Genomic DNA, 18258 nt, shown 5'->3' with positions numbered 1-18258 from the left:
CACCTTCCTGGTGCTGCCTCTCGCCAGGGCATGTGTGGCAGGCGGGGTGCCCATCATCTCCCTTTTGCTAGAAAGGCCCCATGGCCGGTCCAGGCAGTTCCTTCTTGTGCTCGTCCAGTGAGAGTACATTTTGCTTGCAGGCATGTCTCCCCGCCGCCCCCTCCCCCCCCCGGGATCTGTAGTTGGTTTGAGGCCAGCAGATGCGAGACACTCTGGCGCAGTGCTTGGCACGCATTCTAGCGCTGTGTATGGGGTGCCTTGTGGAGGGTGACGGAAACCCCGGTTGGGCTACCTGGACTCACCAGGCCACCTGTTTGAAGGCAAGAGACTGCAGATTGCTGCCTCCCAGCTGGGCCTGATGCTCGTAGCAATCTACCACCCAGTCTGGAGGACTCCGAGGGCCGTGGGGTTGTCCACTTGTCGTGCATGAGATGGTGGGGTGGCATCTGTGGTGCTTGATGGGAGCAGACCTCATTTTGCTTGCAGTGTGCAGCCTGCATACAACGGCTGTAGTTCAACAAGTGTTGCTGCCCCCAGCCCTCCTGGGACAGGTTTTCAAAAACGTGTGTTAAACGTCACTCCCTGAAACTCTAGAGCCCAGGGTGGCAGCCGCTTGTAGGGTAAGTAGGTCCCAGAGGGGACAGCAGCCGCCTGTGCCGCTGCCTTAGCGCTGCATAGAAGGGGCAGTTTCAGTGGGTGCTGCTTCTCCTGCCACTGCAGTACTCTGAGGGGAAGAAGCTGCACTTGCTGAAATTCTCCTTTCTGTACAACCATTATGAAGGCTCAGGAATCAGTCGCATGGTGAATTTGAACTCCTTCTGTATGCTTAGGAGCAAAATATCTCTTGGGTTCTGCTCCTTTATTTGCAACCACACTGTCCTTCCAAGTGATTTTGAGTGTGTTTTTATACAGCTTTTCCTTTCCATAATATGCCTTCCTCCATAATAGTGGTTTTGTAGTAGGATCTCAAATGTATCAATAGCATTATGTTAAAAGGCATGCTTTCATAACCAGTGATCTAACACAGACCTCTATAACCTAACTTGCAAAATTCAGTGCAGCAATTTGGATGTCTGGTGGAGTGATAATCTGAAAGGGACTTGATGCTATCTACTGTTGAAGCTAAGTAGGTAGGTCTCTGCCTGCATGAAGGGAACTCCGCCTCAGCTGCCCTGAGCTTCCCCAAGGACCTGCTTTTCTGGATCCGGCCCAAAGTCCATCTAGTCCAGCATTCTGTCTTTCAGCACTGGCTGGCCAGATGCTATGAGGAGGCTTACAAGCAGGGCACCGTGTAGTTGCCATGCCCTGCAGTTTCCTTGCAGCATCTAGTATCTCAACAAAAATTCCCAAAATGGTATACATAGGCATAAATAAATAAAATGGCTCCAAAGAGCTCACAATCTTTTAAAAAGAAACATAAGATAGATACCAGCAACAGCCACTGGAGGGATGCTATGCTGGGGGTGGATAGGGCCAGTTGCTCTCCCCCTGCTAAATAAAGAGAATCGCCCCTTTAAAAAGGTGCCTCTTTGCTCAGTTAGCAGGAGGGATAATCTGAAAAGGTGGGGTAAAAATGAACGGTGTGTGCACCAGGTCTTACAGCGTGCATCCTGAAAGGTTTGTTGTTCATTTTGGTTCTACAAAGTGGCGGGGCTTATAATAGCAGTGGAATCTCCTTGTCCTGCCAGGAGCAGATCATGTTGTCGTCATAGCTCTGCTCATCGGAAATAACCCTGCTCCTGTCTTTTTTAACCCTGGCAGTGCCCAGCGACCTGACCCCTGAAGAGTGCCAGGAGCTTGAGAACATCCGTCGTCGCAAGCAGGAACTGCTGGCAGACATACAGGTGCGTGTGGGAGTGGAGTGGGGCGGGAATACAAGAGATACCATATAATAGTCGGAGGGACTTGTGGTGTCTCATTTCTGATACAAGCCAATACTTTCTGCTCTGTCCAAGCTCCCTCAAAGAGTTTTGGGGGGCAACTCTGGAATTTCTAGACTTGGAATCCATGTTCTGGTGACCCTGTTCCACATTATAGCTGGGCCTTAACCTTTTCAGTACCAAGGCTCGTCTGTAGAAATCTGAAGCAAAAATCAGGGTGTCTTTGAGCATGTGCAGACTTTGCTTCCCTCTGAATAAACGTGGCCAGACCCCTCATGGCTTCGGTCTGTAGCAAATGTTGCTGTGCAGACGGTGGTCTTTTCCCGCTTTTCCCATGTTGTAGGGATACTCTACCCCCTGCATTCCCCCCTCCAAAATAGCTTCTCTGCGTAGCAGCCTGAAGGGCTTGCACAATGGGGTCTTGAGCACATGTCACTACATATCAGCAAGCAGCCACCCCAGCAGAGGTAGGGAGGTGAGAAATGGCCAGGGGGCCCAATTAAGCAGTGTCTAAAGACTGAGTTGGTGGGGAGGGGAATCTCCCCCTGCCTGTGGCCTCGGCATGTCAGGTTGATGCACTTTGTGCAACGATGAGGTAGAGGATGGCTTGGGATATTGGATTATATGTCTGCCTCTCCTTCTTCTCACCCAACTCTTCCATCACGTGTTAGCCCATCCCCTTCTCTCCTATAAGGTGTGGCATAATGCCGCTTGAAACTTCTTCAGGAAAGGGGTGTGCTGTTCCAAAGTGAGCCTGCATAACGTCCCCTCCCTGGTCCTGCTGACTGCATTCTCTATTAGCGTGCTGCACCCATCCTCTTAGTTGTGGTAGGAGCTGCCCATTCCTTGTGGCAACTTGCTTGTGGGGTACTGTGTTTGCCAGGGATGCTCGTCAATCTCATCAGCCATAATTAAGGCAGCAGCAGAGGCTAATCACTGCCATATGCTGGACACTTCCTAATAAGATTAACCCAGTAATTGTGTTAGCCCCAGGGGCTCCTCACTCTTCTTTCTTTTCTTCCTTCCTAGAGAAGCTTGGCATATTGGTGTCTCCTACAGACAGGCTGGCACCCACAGCCCAGTTTGTTTCAGAGCCAAGAGATGGCAGCATCTTTCCCTCTGGGCCCCACTTCCCAGGGCAGTGGGCACATGCAGCAGGCTGTGGCTAACAAGTCGCGGAGTTTCCCTGGATAGGATTTCCCCATAAGCAGGAAAGAGGCTCGCTGCAGTAGGTTCTGGCATTCTAGTGGCGATGTGAACTTGTTATGTGAAGCAGAGTCTTTAGCTATGTTTAGGGCCTATCAAAGTTCTGGGAAAGACCACACCCAATTAATTAGAAGGATGAGTTGATGGTGGTGGGTGCTCGGCCCTCTAAGCATCAGTCTGGGCCTAAAAACTCCCAGGCTGCTTGTTGTTGCCCTGAGAGACATTAAGATACCGCAGACTTGATCTGTTTCCCCAGGTGACTGTGGGTCTTGTCATTCCTGCACTGTGCTCTTTGTGCATTTCTTCTCCGTCCCCCAACTGAGCTTCCTCAGACCTGGATTAGTGAGGTTTGGGAAATGCACAGAGGTCACATGAGGCTGGGCTGATAGAACTTTCTCCATCCTGAGATTCCTTGTGTTTGTGTGTCTAATGCTGCCCCCCTCCCTCCGCCACAACAGCTGGGCAAGAGCCCCTCTTCCTTGCTGCCTCAGTCACTGTGTCTCGTCCCCCTCTTTTGCAGCGCCTGAAAGATGAGATAGCAGAGGTGACTAATGAAATCGAGAACCTGGGCTCCACAGAAGAGAGGTGAGTGGTGCTTCTGATGGAGAGGTGATAAGGGAGACGTTGGGCCCCCGGTTTTGACAGCTTTGTTGAAGCTGGGGAGAACCAAAGCAAGCAGCTGCGAGCAACTCGAGCAGAGTTGGAATGAATTCTGCCACTAACTTGGGGTCAGATTTAGTCACTGAAAGGGAAATGCCCATTTTTGTGTGAAGCAAACACAGATGAGTTTTCACTTAAGGCAAAACAAAAAGACACTTATTGGAGATGTCCTCATGCAATTGCCTAGTTGTATCTATTTACCTGGTCTGCCGAATTCAGTTGTCTGAAAACTGAGACTTCCTTGTGAGGAGACATCTCACTGAAATCTGAATTTTCATCTTGATGATTATGCTGAGCAAAGTCTTGGCTTATATGTAGGCCTCTGGCAGAGATCTGGGGGAAAGTATGTCCAGCTACTGGAGAGGATGGGGTGATGGTGGTGAGCAGCAGTGTGGGGCTCAAATCTCTCAGGCTGCTCGATGCCCCTCATGTCATCAAGAGATCTCTCGCCTGGTCTGCACTCAAAATGGCTGTGGTTCTCATCTCTACTGATCCCCCACCCTCCAGCTTTTCTGGGGCTGTTCTCTCCTCCCCATCTGGCACCAGATTCCCTGTCTCAGGCTGTTACTCTGAACTGGGGCAGATGGAGTGGCCAGCAGATTAGGAAGCCCAAACGGTCAATGGAAACTGACATGTGACGTCTCTTTCAATCACTCAGTGTGGCTTCCTCTACCTCTTCCTGCAGAGGCCAGGCCCTTGCCATGTAGGGCAGCCCAGCAGGTGTTTCCCTGCTCTTCAGTATCTCCACATCAGGGCACACTGATTGTCATTCAGAGAGCTGCCTGCTGATAGGCCAGTTCCCTACAGTAGACTCCATTTTCATGTTGGAAGGCGGCAGAATTCCATAACGCTCAGCTGGTGCTGAGAGGTCTTGTCTTTTGGGGTGGAAAGCAGTATTCCCTGTAACAGGGATTTCAGATGTTGTTGACTACAACTCCCATAATCCCCAGCCGCAATGGCCCCTGGCTGGGGATGATGGGAATTATTGTCAACATCCTCTGGGAATCCTTATTACATGGAGCACTGGTGGGGAACGTCATTCCTTGTGTTGAAAGACTTAGGCTTGTAGGTGGGAGTGGAGAGTGGGGGTGAAAGGATCATATCTGAGATTGGAACAGAGAGCAGTTGTGTTCTTAGCCTGGCTTGCGCCTGTGACTGAGCTGTAGGCAGGGAACTCCAATGAGGTTGTGTCCATGAAGAATGTGGGTGAATCTAATCAAATCTTTGTGCCATCTAGGAAAACCATGCAGAGAAACAAGCAGGTGGCGATGGGCAGGAAGAAGTTCAACATGGATCCTAAGAAGGTAATCAGTGCTCCCTTAACTGTGGGACTGGCAGAAGCCACTGTGCAGGGACCACAGCAAAGCCTTTCGTTATTGTCAGGGGGTCAAAGAACTGGGTCACAAACTGGCCAGTGTCATTTTGGCTACCCTGCTTGTATTGGGGTGTAAGTAGGAATGTGCCCGAACCACAGTTCGAGCACTCGTAGGGAAATGCAAAAGGGAACTCGTAAGAGAAAGGAGAACAGGTGCTTACCTGCTCTTTGCTGCTCCTTCTAGTTTCCTGCTGAGGTGGCGTGCATCCCCCAAACCCCGCCACACGCCTACACTCCTTTTTCTTAAAGTTTCCTTTTGCGTTTCCCTGCAAGTGCTTGAACTGCACTTCGAACCGTGGTTCAGGCACATCCCTAGGTGTAAGCTGCTCTTCCTGTGAATGATTCACTTCTTCCACTCTGAGCAATTCCTTCCTCTTCAGGGGCTCTTGGGAAGCAAATGCCCAAGACCAGACAGTTCCCTTAAGGAGAGACCTGAGTGCAGATGTTTCTTAGCAGCAGAGCTCACAAGCATGACCTGTTCTCTAGGTTGGAGGGGCCTTGGATGATTGGGGTCTTAAGACAGCTACTCCTACAACCTGGCTTATACTAGAGATGTCCAGACAGCAGATGTACTCCTAGAGAAGGGGTAGTAGAGTAGCTAAGAGTGCAGATTGGGAGCTGGTATGTTACTAGTTCAAATTTCACCGCAACCACTAACTCTTTGCTGGTCTGAGGCAAACTGCTATTCTCTCAGCCCCCTAAGCCAGCCATCTGCAATATTTATGTACAGGTTTTTATAACCTGTCTTTCCACCTCCAGAATGATACTAATAACAAATAATAAACATCAAAAATAAATCAATAAAATCCCACCCCCCGCCACCCTACCAAATACAAAGTTCTGCGGTAAAATCCATTAAAATATGGATTTCCTTGAAACAGACTGCTGAGATAATGTCAGTGCACTTCAAACATTTTGAAGTCTGCCATATACAGTACATGCTAGTGGTGATGGAGATATTTCAGGTCCCTAGAGCTGTGGCCTGTATGGGTGAATCCAGAGATGCACCCTCTCCTCTCTGTACTTGCAGGGGATCCAGTTCCTGATTGAAAATGACCTGTTGAAGAACACATGTGAAGATATTGCCCAGTTCCTCTACAAGGGGGAAGGGCTCAACAAGACTGCCATTGGTGATTACTTGGGTGAAAGGTAATTGAAGGAGCTCGAGGGCTCTGCATGAGATTGTCAGCCTGCTCTCACATTCTTGTCTCTCGGTAGCATCCAGGAAGGGATGAGGACATGTGGTGTGTGTTGGGGGAGGTCTCTCTAGAGTTGGCCAGGCAAGGCCCCTTCCCAGTACCACATGGTTTCAGGTTTGCCATTGTCAAAGCCATTGGACATCCCTGGTCAGCTTGAGTGTTTCTGTGGCTTGGCCCAATGCTTGCTCATTTTGGTTGAGAGAAGAGCTAGGGATAGCAAGGGGAGGAAGTGTTTGCAAATATTAAACTGAAGGAGGCTGTGTTATGGGCCACTCTTCAGCTGGGCAGTTCTGAGCAGTGTTGCCCTAGGTTTACCCTGGCATTGCATGACTTCTAGAGCCCTGAAACAGCTACCCTGTGCTCTTATCCCGCTGGAATGCTACATGTAGGAAGCTGCCTTTATACTGAATCAGGCCATTGGTCCATCTAGCTCAGCGCTGTCTACCTTGCCTGGCAGCAGCTCTCCCAGGTTCTAGGCAGGAGACTTTCCCAGCCCTACCTGGAGATGCTGCCAGGGATTGAACCTGGGACCTTCTGCATGCAAAGCAGAGGCTCTACTACTGAACTATGGCCCCACCCCGTTGCTTCTCAGGAATGGATGCCAGGTCATAGTTGAGGCCTGAATATGTACCCAGTTCAGCTCCTTGCTTTGGCTTGTGATGCTTCTAATAGGCAAGAGGGATGGTCTGGCAGTTGGGGTTGAGCAGCCATATCTGATAGGCAGCCATGCTGGAAAGTCACTTGCTTGTTCCTACATTCACCTTCCTTTCCCCCCCTCTGTAGAGATGATTTCAATATCCAGGTGTTGCACTCGTTTGTGGAGCTGCATGAGTTTACTGACCTCAATTTGGTGCAGGCGCTGCGGTGAGTTACAGCTGTGTGTGTGTGTGTGTGTGTGTGTGTGTGTGTGTGTGTGTGTGTGTGTGCGCACGTGCGCACACACGTTGCAGAGCTGTGGCTGAAGCTCCATGTTCCTCTTGCTTCCTACATACATCAAGGGACTCCATTGGTGGGCTATGGATTTTCCTAGGAAAGAGCAAATCCATAAGGGGACGGGTTCATGCGTGGATTGGTAACTGGTTGAAGGACAGGAAACAGAAGGTAGGAATAAAAGACAGTTCTTACAGTGGAGGGCAGTAAGAAGTGGGGCTGTACTTGGACCAGTGCTCTTGTTGGCATAAGCAGCGAAATGGCCAGATTTGCAGATGACACTAAACTATTTATGGTAATGAAATCCCAAATGGATTGTGAACTAGGGATGTGCCCAAATTGTTTTGGCACTTCATTAGACAGGTGCCAAAATGATTTGGGCAGATGCATCCCAAAATGTTTCAGCAGGGGGCAAGCGGTAACTTTAAGAATGAGGCACACAGGTCTTTACCTGCTCCTCCACTGCCCTTCCCTTCCCAAAAGGCCGTGTGCGGCTGTGTTGTGGCAGCACCAGCATTTGTGTGGTCAGCATGGTGTTGCTGACCACACAAATGGCCACAGCGGTGACGCAGCCACATGTGCCCTTTTGGGAAGGACAACATCACGACCGGATCAGCAGCGGGGCAGTGAAGGAGCAGGTAAAGACCTGTGTGCCTCATTCTTAAATCTCTTCCCCTGCCTGAAACTATTCGGGCACATTCCTGCTCCAAACTGGGTGAGTGGGCAACAAAATGGCAAATTCAGTTCAATGCAAGCAAGTATAAAGTGATGCATATTGGCACGGTGGGGGGGATCCCCAATTTCACATATACACTGATGGGGGCTGAGCTGTCAGTTACTGACCAGGAGAGAGATCTTGGGGTTAGGGTGGACAGTTTGTTGAAAGTGTCGATTCAGTGTGTGGCAGCTGTGAAAAAGGCAAATTCCATGCTTGGGATCATTAAGAAGGGGATTGAAAATAAAAATACTAATATTAGAATGCCCTTATACAAATCAATGGTGCAGCCACGTTTGAAGTACTGTGTACAGTTCTGGTCACCATATCTTGAGGACATTATAGAACTGGAAAAGGTGCAGGAGAGGGCAACCAAAATGATCATAAGGTGCCTGGAGCAGCTTCCTTATGAGACAAGGTTACAGCATCTTGGGCTTTCTAGTATGGAAAAGAGGTGACTATGGGGAGACATGAAAGAGGTGTATAAAACTATGTATGGAGTAGAGAGAATGGACAGAGAAATTTTTCTCCCTCTCGCAGCACTAGAAACTGGGGTCATCCCATGAAATTGAAGGCTGGGAATTTTAGAACCAACAAAAGGAAGTACTTTTTCCACACAGTGTATAATTAATCTATGGAATTCTCTGCCACGGGATGTGGTGATAGCCACTAGCTTGGATGGCTTTAAAAGGGGCTTAGACAAATTCATGGAGGACAGGTCTATCAATCGCTACTAGTCTGGTGGCTATAGGCCACCTCCAGCTTCAGAAGCAAGATGCTTCTAAATACCAGTTTCAGGGAGCAACAGCAAGAGAGAGGGCATGCCCTTACCTCTTGCCTGTGGGTTTCCCAGAGGCATTTGGTGGGCCACTGTGTGAAACAGGATGCTGGACTCGATAGCAGGGCTGTTCTTACACTATGTTAGCAGGCCCTAATATTTTGCTCTGAGAAAAGTTTGTTTGGCAGTTTTTGCAATATGAGGCCTGCTAATACTTGATCACAATCTGATCACAATCTGACCCCACATAAGAAGATATCTGCTGATTTCTTTGTTGCCCCACCCACAGGCAGTTCCTTTGGAGCTTCCGGCTGCCGGGCGAGGCACAGAAGATTGATCGAATGATGGAGGCTTTTGCACAACGCTACTGTCAATGCAACCCTGGGGTCTTCCAGTCAACAGGTACTCAAATAGCTCTGAACTGTACAAGCTGTGGGGATCTCAAGCAGAACTCAACCCCAGCACAGCATCTCCCCAAAGCTGGTGTCTGCCTTACATTTCATTTTAGATTGTGAGTCCTTTTGGGACAGAGAACTATCTTATCTTATTGATCAATTATTTTTCTATGTTGAGAATTCGTTGAAAAGCAGTATAGAAATAATAGTAGTAATGGAACTCTTCATGGCAGGGCTGCTCAGCTTCGGCCTTCCTACAGATGTTGGCCTACAACTCCCATAATCCCTGGCTATTGGTCACTGTGGCTGGGGATTATGAGAGTTGTAGTCCAAAAACAGTAGAGATGGTGGGGGGAGTTGAGCTGGCTTGCTTTATGGGGTTTTGTTTGCGAGGTGCAGCAGTGGGTGTTCTGGTTTTCCTTACCAAATATTCATGCATTTTGTTTGAGAGTGAAGAAGGGTGACTGACCAATGGATAGTACGAGGCTTGAGGCTGGGAGGTATTGACATTTTGTCTTACCTTCGCATCCCAGTTGAGACACTCTCCTCCTCTCCCCCCACTCCAAAGTGCTTTTAACCTCCCAGGAAATATAAAAATGGAGATTGCTACATAAGTCTTGATGTTTCCTGTGCTAACTTGGGTTTGGGCTTGTGGATAATGGAAGCCAAAGGGCTACAGATCCTGAGCTTCCTTCCTTCCCTCCACCCCTTTCCACCACAGACACTTGTTACGTGCTCTCCTTTGCCATCATCATGCTCAACACCAGTCTGCACAACCCCAACGTCAAGGACAAGCCCACAGTGGAGCGCTTCATCGCCATGAATCGCGGCATCAATGATGGCGGGGACCTGCCCGAGGAGCTGCTCAGGGTGAGCTCCTCTCCCTCTGGAGAAGGGGTGGATGGGAGTGTGGGAGGCAGGAGCCAGGCTCGCCAAGGCAACAGAGGCTGTGCAGTTCTTTTCTGTGGAATTGACCCCCGCCCCCATGTGCTTCTCTCACCCCCACCAGAACCTCTATGAGAGTATTAAAAACGAGCCCTTCAAAATTCCTGAGGATGATGGCAACGACCTGACGCACACCTTCTTCAACCCAGACCGCGAAGGCTGGCTTCTGAAACTCGGTGAGTGTGTCAGCGCAAGGCCAGGCCTGAGCCATAGGAAGCAGGGGTGCTCGGGGGTGGGCAATGGGCAGCAGGGGTGCATGGAGCTGAGCGGAAGCCGGGTGGCTTCTTCTGCATGGGGCTCAGTGGCTGCAGTGCCGGCTGCAGGGCCTGCTGCTGAACCTGGAGGCTTCTCCTCATTTGGGGCTGGGTGGAATATCTAGCCATCAAGGAGAGACTTAACTGCCATGCTCAGTAACTTCCAGTGGCTTTGTAAGCCTGGGCGTGGCCAGCGCTGCAGCTGTGGCAGTGATGGTGGGAATAACGCATTTAGGACAGTAGAAAAGACACGTGGGTTTTGTGTGGCTCGGGAGCAGCAGGCAAAATGGGGGTTTCCCTGGTCCCAAGCATTGTGCTTCTGAGCATAAGACTGACCTAGGGTGTGGCACTGTTCACCTCCTGGCATTGCCTCATGCATCCTGACTCTGCACCCATAGGCAGTGCATGCATGGCCTTGGTGGGGCATTCACCAGCCCTCCCTGCGCAGCACTTGCCCGCCTCCTCCTGCTTGTGCCAAGTTTTCAGTGCCTTGCCATGGCTTGGCTGGCGCAGGGCTTCTGACTGGGGTTTTTCTTCCTGAGGGCTCTTAAGTCTCTTGGAATCTGCAAATCAAACTTGTAAATTCAAATCCTATGAATATTCAAATTTGCAGTCACTGAATGCTAATGAAATGTGACTACTGGAATTATTCATCTATTTGAATATAACCTTTCTAATTTTGCTACGAGTCTCCTATGAATTAAAGTTTTAAAAAAATGCTTTTGATTCCAAGGGAATGAGGGAAGATGCACACCCTATATGGTTTTGATGAATGATACCTGAACCAAGACTCTCACCTGAGTTTGAATCCTCCCGTCTCACCTTTTTATGTCCTGCCCTTTCTTTTCCTTTCAACCAAGACCATGCACTAAACTATAAAAGGTTGTGTCTTTGCTTGTACATTTTCTTGTATAGCAGAGGCTGCTGCATTTCATTGAAACCACACGTAGCAGCCCAGCTTCTAAGTCTGCTAGAATTACACAGTGGAGAACAGACTGGCTTGAACTTAGGGCCAAACTGCATGTAACCCTAATAATTTCATTGACCTTTTTAAAGATCAGCTAGGGGTGTGTGCAACTGTGATTGGGCAGCAAGTAGAGAGGGAGTATTTAATCCTTTCCCTCATGCCACAGTCCATTGAAAATGTGCCCTCGCTGTTGCTATTTGCCACTTTAGAGAAACTGCTGCGGGTCAAATGGGGGTGTCAGCTTTAGAATACCGACAACATCAGTCTGGTGTGATTCAGTGATGAACATCTGAAGCTGCCTTGTACCAAGTTAGACTACTGGACCAGCTAGCTCAGTATTGTCTACACTGGGTAGCAGTGACGCTCCAGGGTTTCAGACAGGAGTCTTTCCCAGCCCTACCTGGAGATGCCCGGGATTGAGTCTGGCAAAAGCTCTGCCACGGAGCTCACGCTCCATCCTCATCTACTCTGCATTCACTTGGGTCTGGATATTAAGTTATAGCTTATGGCAAATGTCACAAAACCAGAAGGAGGTGATCCCGGCTGGGCCAATACACTTCTTGCATTCAGACCCAGCCCTGGGGAGGTAACCTTTTAAAAAAGACTAAGCTAATCACATTTCAGACTGATATTTATACACTTATATCTAGGTAAGCAGTACATAGCTACACAACAGCCAAAATGGATGTCAAAATTCATATACAACAATTGTAGCTATCCGTGTCCTTTTAACCTCTTTGCTAGTGGGAGTGGGCTTAGTGTCGACTAGAGCTGCACAACTTCGGCCCTCCTTCAGATGCTTGACTTCAACTCCCGCCATCCCTGATTATTGGCCATTGTGGCTGGGGATGATGGGAGTTGTAGTCCAAAAACAGCTGGAGGGCTGAAGTTGTGCACCTTTCAAAAATAAGTCTTCGGATTAAGTCTTGACTTGAAAGAAAAAGACGGGGATGATTTTGAAGGTAGATTCAGACTCCACTTCTCTTGTGTCCCGGTTCAGGAGACATTTCCCAGAACTGTGTTGGTGTGCATTCTGTCTTGGATACAAAGGTGGGGTGTCTTTGCATTTCAAATGTTGATGCAGTCTTTTAAATTGCAATTAAAAATATGCAGGTACTAATGCAACAAGTACAAATATTGCATTGAAACCTCAGTTAAGCTTGAACTCCAACTTGGGGCATTCCTCTTGTGGCTAACTTCCTCTGGGGCAATAGAGGGAGTGGGATTAACAGCCATGAATCCTTTTTCCTAGGAGATATGCAAGCTCCTTCTGTCTGGATGGGATTGTGTTTACAGTGGGAATCAGTGTAGGTTGCCGCCACATCTAAATTGGAGACTTTGTATCCCAGAACTTCCCTGTAGCCACAGCTCCCAAGGTACACTTCCCCCAAGGAAAAACTCCCTTGTCCCTTGCATATAGAGGAGCTCTTCCAACATTGCTGGCTACATTACTAAACAAACAAAAACTGCTGAGCTATAGGTAGATCATCTCAGCAGTATCCCATGGCCTTATAATTCCATTAAGGCTCCAGGGATGTGTAGAATGGCATCCTGGGATATAGTCTGGCCACAGAGGGTGGCACACAAAGAAGCTGAGGCTAAGAACCTCAGCGAGGAGATAATCAGATCTGTGGATACTCCAGACTTCGGTGGTAGCCCACCGGAGGTAATACCCTCACTTGTTTTGTGTGTGTGTATGTGCAGAATCTCAGAGGAATGAGTGTTGGCTGTCCCCTGGCTGTATCCCAGCAGCGAACGCCTAGTTTGTGCCCTTGGTGATGCATGCCATCCCCCACAGACTTCCCCTGGAGGTGTCCGGGCTGTGGGCCATTTTAACACCCACAACCTTCCTTGGCACTAAAATCACTAACTATCCCCAGTTGGTCGTTTCTGTGGCAAAAGGGTTCATTCTGCTGCCAGAGTTTCCTTGGTTAGGAATGGGGTGAACTTCTCTGCCCGGAATTCTCGAGGCTGCTGTATGTTTTGGCCTTGGCATGCTGGGGTCCCCAAAGCTGCAGGGTGGGGTGTGCTCTTCCCCAGAGTCCCAGTGGAGAATCTGACCTGCATAACAGGCAAGATGTCAGCCTAGCTCTGAGACCAGCCCTTCCTCCAACCCCTTCCCTATGGCTCAAAACCTTTTAGCTTGGGCAGCACCCTCTGCTGACTGGAACAGGGGTGTGTGCCAAAGGCAAATTTTGAAGTCCTTTGTTTTTTAATTTTCTTTTCTCCCTCATTTGTATGTTTCCATGATTTTGGCTCTGCCTTTCCCTGCCCCCCCAACTCCAGGAGGTATGTACCCCCATATCCCCTTGCTAGCTTTGCTGGGGCCAAAGGTGCGCTGCAGTGCTTGTTTTATTTTTCTGTTCTCTTTTTATTTTTTAATTGCTGGTGATTATAGTCTTATTGCTGCTGTTGCCACCGTTGCTAACTGACTGCACAGTCCCTGGGGAACTGGGAAGAGGGTGGGCTGAGGGGAGTAGAAGCTCCTGTCCCCCACCCTAAAAAAGCAAGAAGTCCCCCATGGAGCCATATCCAAGCCCGGCAGTATCCCTCTCCTCAGTTCTGTCGTGATCCAGGATGCTTAGTGCTGTCCTTTGTATTTGGCACTTCTTTTAGGGATAAAGACATGAGGAACTCCTCAGTCTGAATGGTCTGCACTTTTCTTTGGGCTGGAGAAATGGGGGCTAGGGCTGTCGCACTAGGAAGAGGCAGCTACACTCACAGCAGCTTGCTGTCAGGGCATGGAGCCCTTGAAGTCGCATGGCTGCTTCTCTGCTTTCAAACCACACCACATGGAAAACATGCTCAGAGAAGGCACGTAATGCTGGGTTTTACTTGCTGTTGCCAAGAAATGCTGAATAGGGCTAGTGATGCTTCAAAGTGGCTTCTTGTTGCCCTAGAAGGCGCTTTCTAGATGCTTTAGATTGACGATAGTGACTACACAGCCATAACAATATCACCACCCTTTTTTAAAATGGGGGAATAGCTTTTAATTCTGGTCCCAAAAATCACAACTATCAAAGGTGTTTTGCTGTGGGGGTGATAAACCATAAAGCAAACAAGAAGCTTCTTCCCGCAGATACCTACACAATTTTGAAGGCCATGCCAGTCTTAAATGTGTTTCCTGTCATTTTCAGAAGCTCTGTGCTTACCCATTTCAGTGTGTTAGCACATACTTCCTACTGCTTAAAACATTGGTAGGGAAAGGTAAAGCTAGTACTAAGTGAAAGCAGCATTACCCCAATGGGGAAGGCCCTTTGTCTGGTAATGCCCTAAGAATTCCCTGTTAGCAGAGATAAGGTTCTTCCTGCATAACAAGGACTAATAAGGTGGCATTAATCCTGTTGAGCTGATGTATGGCAAGGGAGCCTTAATGTTCAGATCCTGGTTGGTGAAAAGAAAAGCTTTGCTTATGTGTGAGATGGATCCCAGTTAGCTAATGCAGGACTGGCAAGGCAAAAATTTTAACTGTTGTGAGCTGATAATATATTGATTGTGCCATTGTCTTAATTCTTACCGATCCACTTATATAACACTGTAAATACCTGCAGATTTGATTTTTGCAACAAGCCCACGAAACAGCTCACTCTTCCCATTTTATGGATAAGGGTGTTGTAGGTGGAGGCAGTCTTGCCTAACACCACCCAAAGAGTCCATAGATGAGGAAGTTCCAATTCTTTGGATCATAGACTCCCCTGTGTCTTAAAAGAAAGTGAAATTTAACTCACTTTACTGTGTTGGATCAGCATAAGCTATGTTTTCAAGAGTTTCTTGGCAATCACAAGGACTAAAAGCAGTATTATCAGCTGAAGTTCTTGTTACTTTTTCCTCTTAGGAGGCCATTAGAAAAGATTCCCCAAGTATACCTTGTATACTCCTGGCTTCTGATGCTTTTCTTATGGCTGAGGAAAGAAAGCAGCATAATGGATGGCAAAGCATGTTTTCTCAGCCTCTAAATTTCATAGCAAATTGGAGTGCTCCAAAATAAGAGTTTCTGGAATATTTAGAAGCCAAATGGAATTTTTTTTAATGTTTGCGGACTTTGCTATGCAGTGGGCAAATGAGAGTGAAAATGAACAGTGGACTCTAAACAGTTTGCGTTCCACAAGCCTCTAGTATTCAATTCAAGTAGTTTTCAAGCTTGGTTAATTTAGGTATCTCCCCCACCCCCTAAATGGACAACTTCACCTTGAGCTTCCTGACAGGGTATGTAGGGAAATGTCACTCACACTCTTGATTGCTCTGTGCTTGCTCCAGATTGTGAATTCAAAAACCAAGTAAGAGCCCTACATTGTACAGGGTGCACGCACGCGCACCCCCCCTCCCCTCTACCTCTCTCTCTTATTTTTTTAAATTTAGGATTAAAACACTTTGAGTAAAATTCTAACTAGGTTTCTGTGCCATTGCTTTCTTGTACATAACCCAGTTGCAGCAGGCGAGCACTGCCTAGGGGAGACCCCAGTTATCCAGGCAGGAGCCTCCCTGCTCCTCCACACCAGCAGGTGTGGGTGTTTACCCCAGCCTGCCAGCATGGAGGGAAGCAAAGGGAGGAAAGCAGGGCAAAAGGGCAAAAAACCGAGAAGTTTGGGGGGTGGGGGGGGAGAAGGCAGAAAGTAGAAAAGTCAGAGCAAAAAGCAGGGAGAACGTCAGGAAATGGAGAAGGGAGGGCAAAAGGCAGCAAGAGGGACAGGAAGGAGAAAGCAGAGATTGCATCTCTCCCCCCCCCACACCAAACAAGCTAGTAAAAGATTGAACGTACGTACGGGCAGCCAGGAATCTTCCAGAGCAGGGAGCTTCCTGCAGCCCCTCCTCCCCTGCTTGTAACGTCCTCTTTTGCTCTTACTGGCTGCCTGCAACAGCTGCTCCAGCCAGTCTTGAGTCCTAGGAGGCTCCTCCTGGCACGGCCCCCAGGAAAAACTAAAATAATGGGTCAAAATACACTTCTTGGTTGAGCCGCCCTGAGCCATTTTTGGAGGGGCCGTATATAAATCAAATACATACATGATTTTTTTTTTTACACATTTCCCCCTTCTTCCTGGGGGCAGTGCCTGGAGGAACCCCCTAGGAATCGGACTGGCTAGAGCAGCTTGAAGAGCAGCTGTTCCAGCCAGTAAGAGCAAAAGAAGAAATTACAGGCAGGGGAGGAGGGGTTGCAGAAAGCTCTCTGTTCTGGAGGCTTCCCTGGCTGCCTGTAAGTCTGAACGTTTACTAGCCTATTTGTTTTTTTCCTGGGGTGGGGGCACAGCCCCTCCTGCCCTTACTGACCAGCCACCACTGCTCAGAACCTATGTGGACCATTGCATGAAAAGGCAGGCGGCCTAGTGCTCTTCTGAGGAGAGTCTCTTGAATGCTGAGTTGAGGTGAAATGGGTCATTCCATGAGGGATTCACAATAGGTGGTGGTTGCGGGGGCGGTGCCTGTGTTCCCTGGGGACTGTGGCAGGCACTATCTGGTGCCGTTGGCTTGTTCCGTCTTCCCCCTGCCTCTCTTGTGTTGCTGAATGGGGCCATATTGTTGTTTGTGCCTGTATGTGGCTATCAGGGCTTCCCTGGGTGGGTCCCCAGACGTCTGAATTTTTCACCCTGTTGTTGGCAGATCTCCACTCCTCTGGGTGCCAGAGAGTGGCCTGTGCTGACCTGCTATTCTTGTCAGGTGCTCCAAGCTCTTCTTCCAGCCCAGATCTTTCCAGCTCTGCCTGCCCTGTCACTGCATTGTAGCCTTTGACTGGGGTAGGCCAGCTGATGAGAGGCCAATGGGCTATGAGGTCTTGGACGCATGTCTTCCTGTGAATGAGGTCAGGCAGCTTTGGCCAAATGTTGTGGATACTTCCTCCTACAATTGCTGTTCAGAACCATATATACTGTCTTGACTTGGCCAGCTTACGATCTCTGACCTGACAGGACCTGAGATTTGGGCTACCTGACAAAGTTTCCCATTTTTTGCGAAAACCAGTGTACTTTGTGATCTCCTTAGCCAAGGCCCTGGATTTGTATCCTGCCTGTTGATGCTCTCCTCACTCCCTTGATAACGTTATTGGCTAGGTATGGGCATTCAAGGTTTAGCATCAGTGTGGAAGCAGGGAGAGAATCTACTGTGTTTATACATGGGGATGGGTGTGCTGTCCCTAGTGGCTGGCCGTTCTAAGCCGACTCCACCCCACAAGCCATAAGACCTGGGTTGGAGAAGCTCCCACTCTGCTTGTTCAAATATAGTGCCAGGGCATGGTTGTATATCACGCCCCCATAGTTCACTTCCTGACATTTGCTGTGCCGAATGAGGCTCATCTCATTTCCCCGCATGGTGGTCTCCTTTTTGGTTTCTCTAATTTGTTTCTGGAGGCCAAATGCCCTGCTCCAAAGGTGCACTGGAACAAGGTGAGGGGTAAGCTATTCCTCTTGTGTCACGATTCATCCCTTCTATTCCCAGGCTGTTGCTTTGCCCAACTCATGGCCCATAACAGTGTGTTGTAGGACAGGCAGTTCTCTTGGTGGCCAGAGTCTGGCACCAGAATTTAATTTATTTATTACATTTATAAACTGTCTTAACTTCTAGATCTCAAGGCAGTGTTCACAACTTAGAACTATAAATAAAACTCAATAAAAAGAATTAAAATTTTAAATGCATAAAATCTTAAACCATCAGGTGTTATTGACTGATTTGTTGTATCCAGACATCGAGTCCTTCCCAAGGACCTGGGATGCCAGAATTTTATTGTCAATTGTTATAGATATCGTCGCAGAATATAGGCTGTTCCCAGGAAAGCTGCTTTTGTAATTGGCTGATGGTGATTATTATTATTATTATTATTCATTAATTATTTTTTATTATTTATTCGATTTCCATTCCGCCCTTCCAAAAATTGCTCAGGGTGGCTTACACAGAGAAATAACAAATAAATAAGATGGATCCCTGTCCCCAAAGGGCTCACAATCTAAAAAGAAACACAAGACAGAC

At 48.4% G+C, this 18258-nt stretch overlaps 1 protein-coding gene across 8 annotated transcripts in view; it reads left to right on the top strand.

The window, feature by feature from the left end:
* The window catches only part of CYTH1 (cytohesin 1), a 70356-nt gene that overhangs the window by 46599 nt on the left and 5499 nt on the right, over window positions 1-18258 (top strand). For 5 of the 8 annotated variants that reach the window (XM_053297907.1, XM_053297906.1, XM_053297909.1 and 2 more), the window contains exons 2-9: window positions 1762-1844; window positions 3607-3671; window positions 4984-5050; window positions 6152-6270; window positions 7104-7184; window positions 9033-9145; window positions 9860-10008; window positions 10148-10260. In XM_053297907.1, the coding sequence (XP_053153882.1) occupies window positions 1762-1844; window positions 3607-3671; window positions 4984-5050; window positions 6152-6270; window positions 7104-7184; window positions 9033-9145; window positions 9860-10008; window positions 10148-10260 (790 nt within the window). Of the gene's footprint in view, window positions 1-1761; window positions 1845-3606; window positions 3672-4983; window positions 5051-6151; window positions 6271-7103; window positions 7185-9032; window positions 9146-9859; window positions 10009-10147; window positions 10261-13590; window positions 16496-18031; window positions 18089-18258 lie in introns of all 8 variants that reach the window. The other 3 variants (XR_008316565.1, XR_008316564.1, XM_053297905.1) reach the window with 3 other exon arrangements.

The sequence above is a fragment of the Hemicordylus capensis genome, chromosome 2, assembly GCF_027244095.1.
Source record: "Hemicordylus capensis ecotype Gifberg chromosome 2, rHemCap1.1.pri, whole genome shotgun sequence".
NCBI lineage: Eukaryota > Metazoa > Chordata > Lepidosauria > Squamata > Cordylidae > Hemicordylus > Hemicordylus capensis.
Note: the sequence above shows the minus strand (reverse complement) of the source record. Positions and strands in the feature narration are given on the sequence as shown.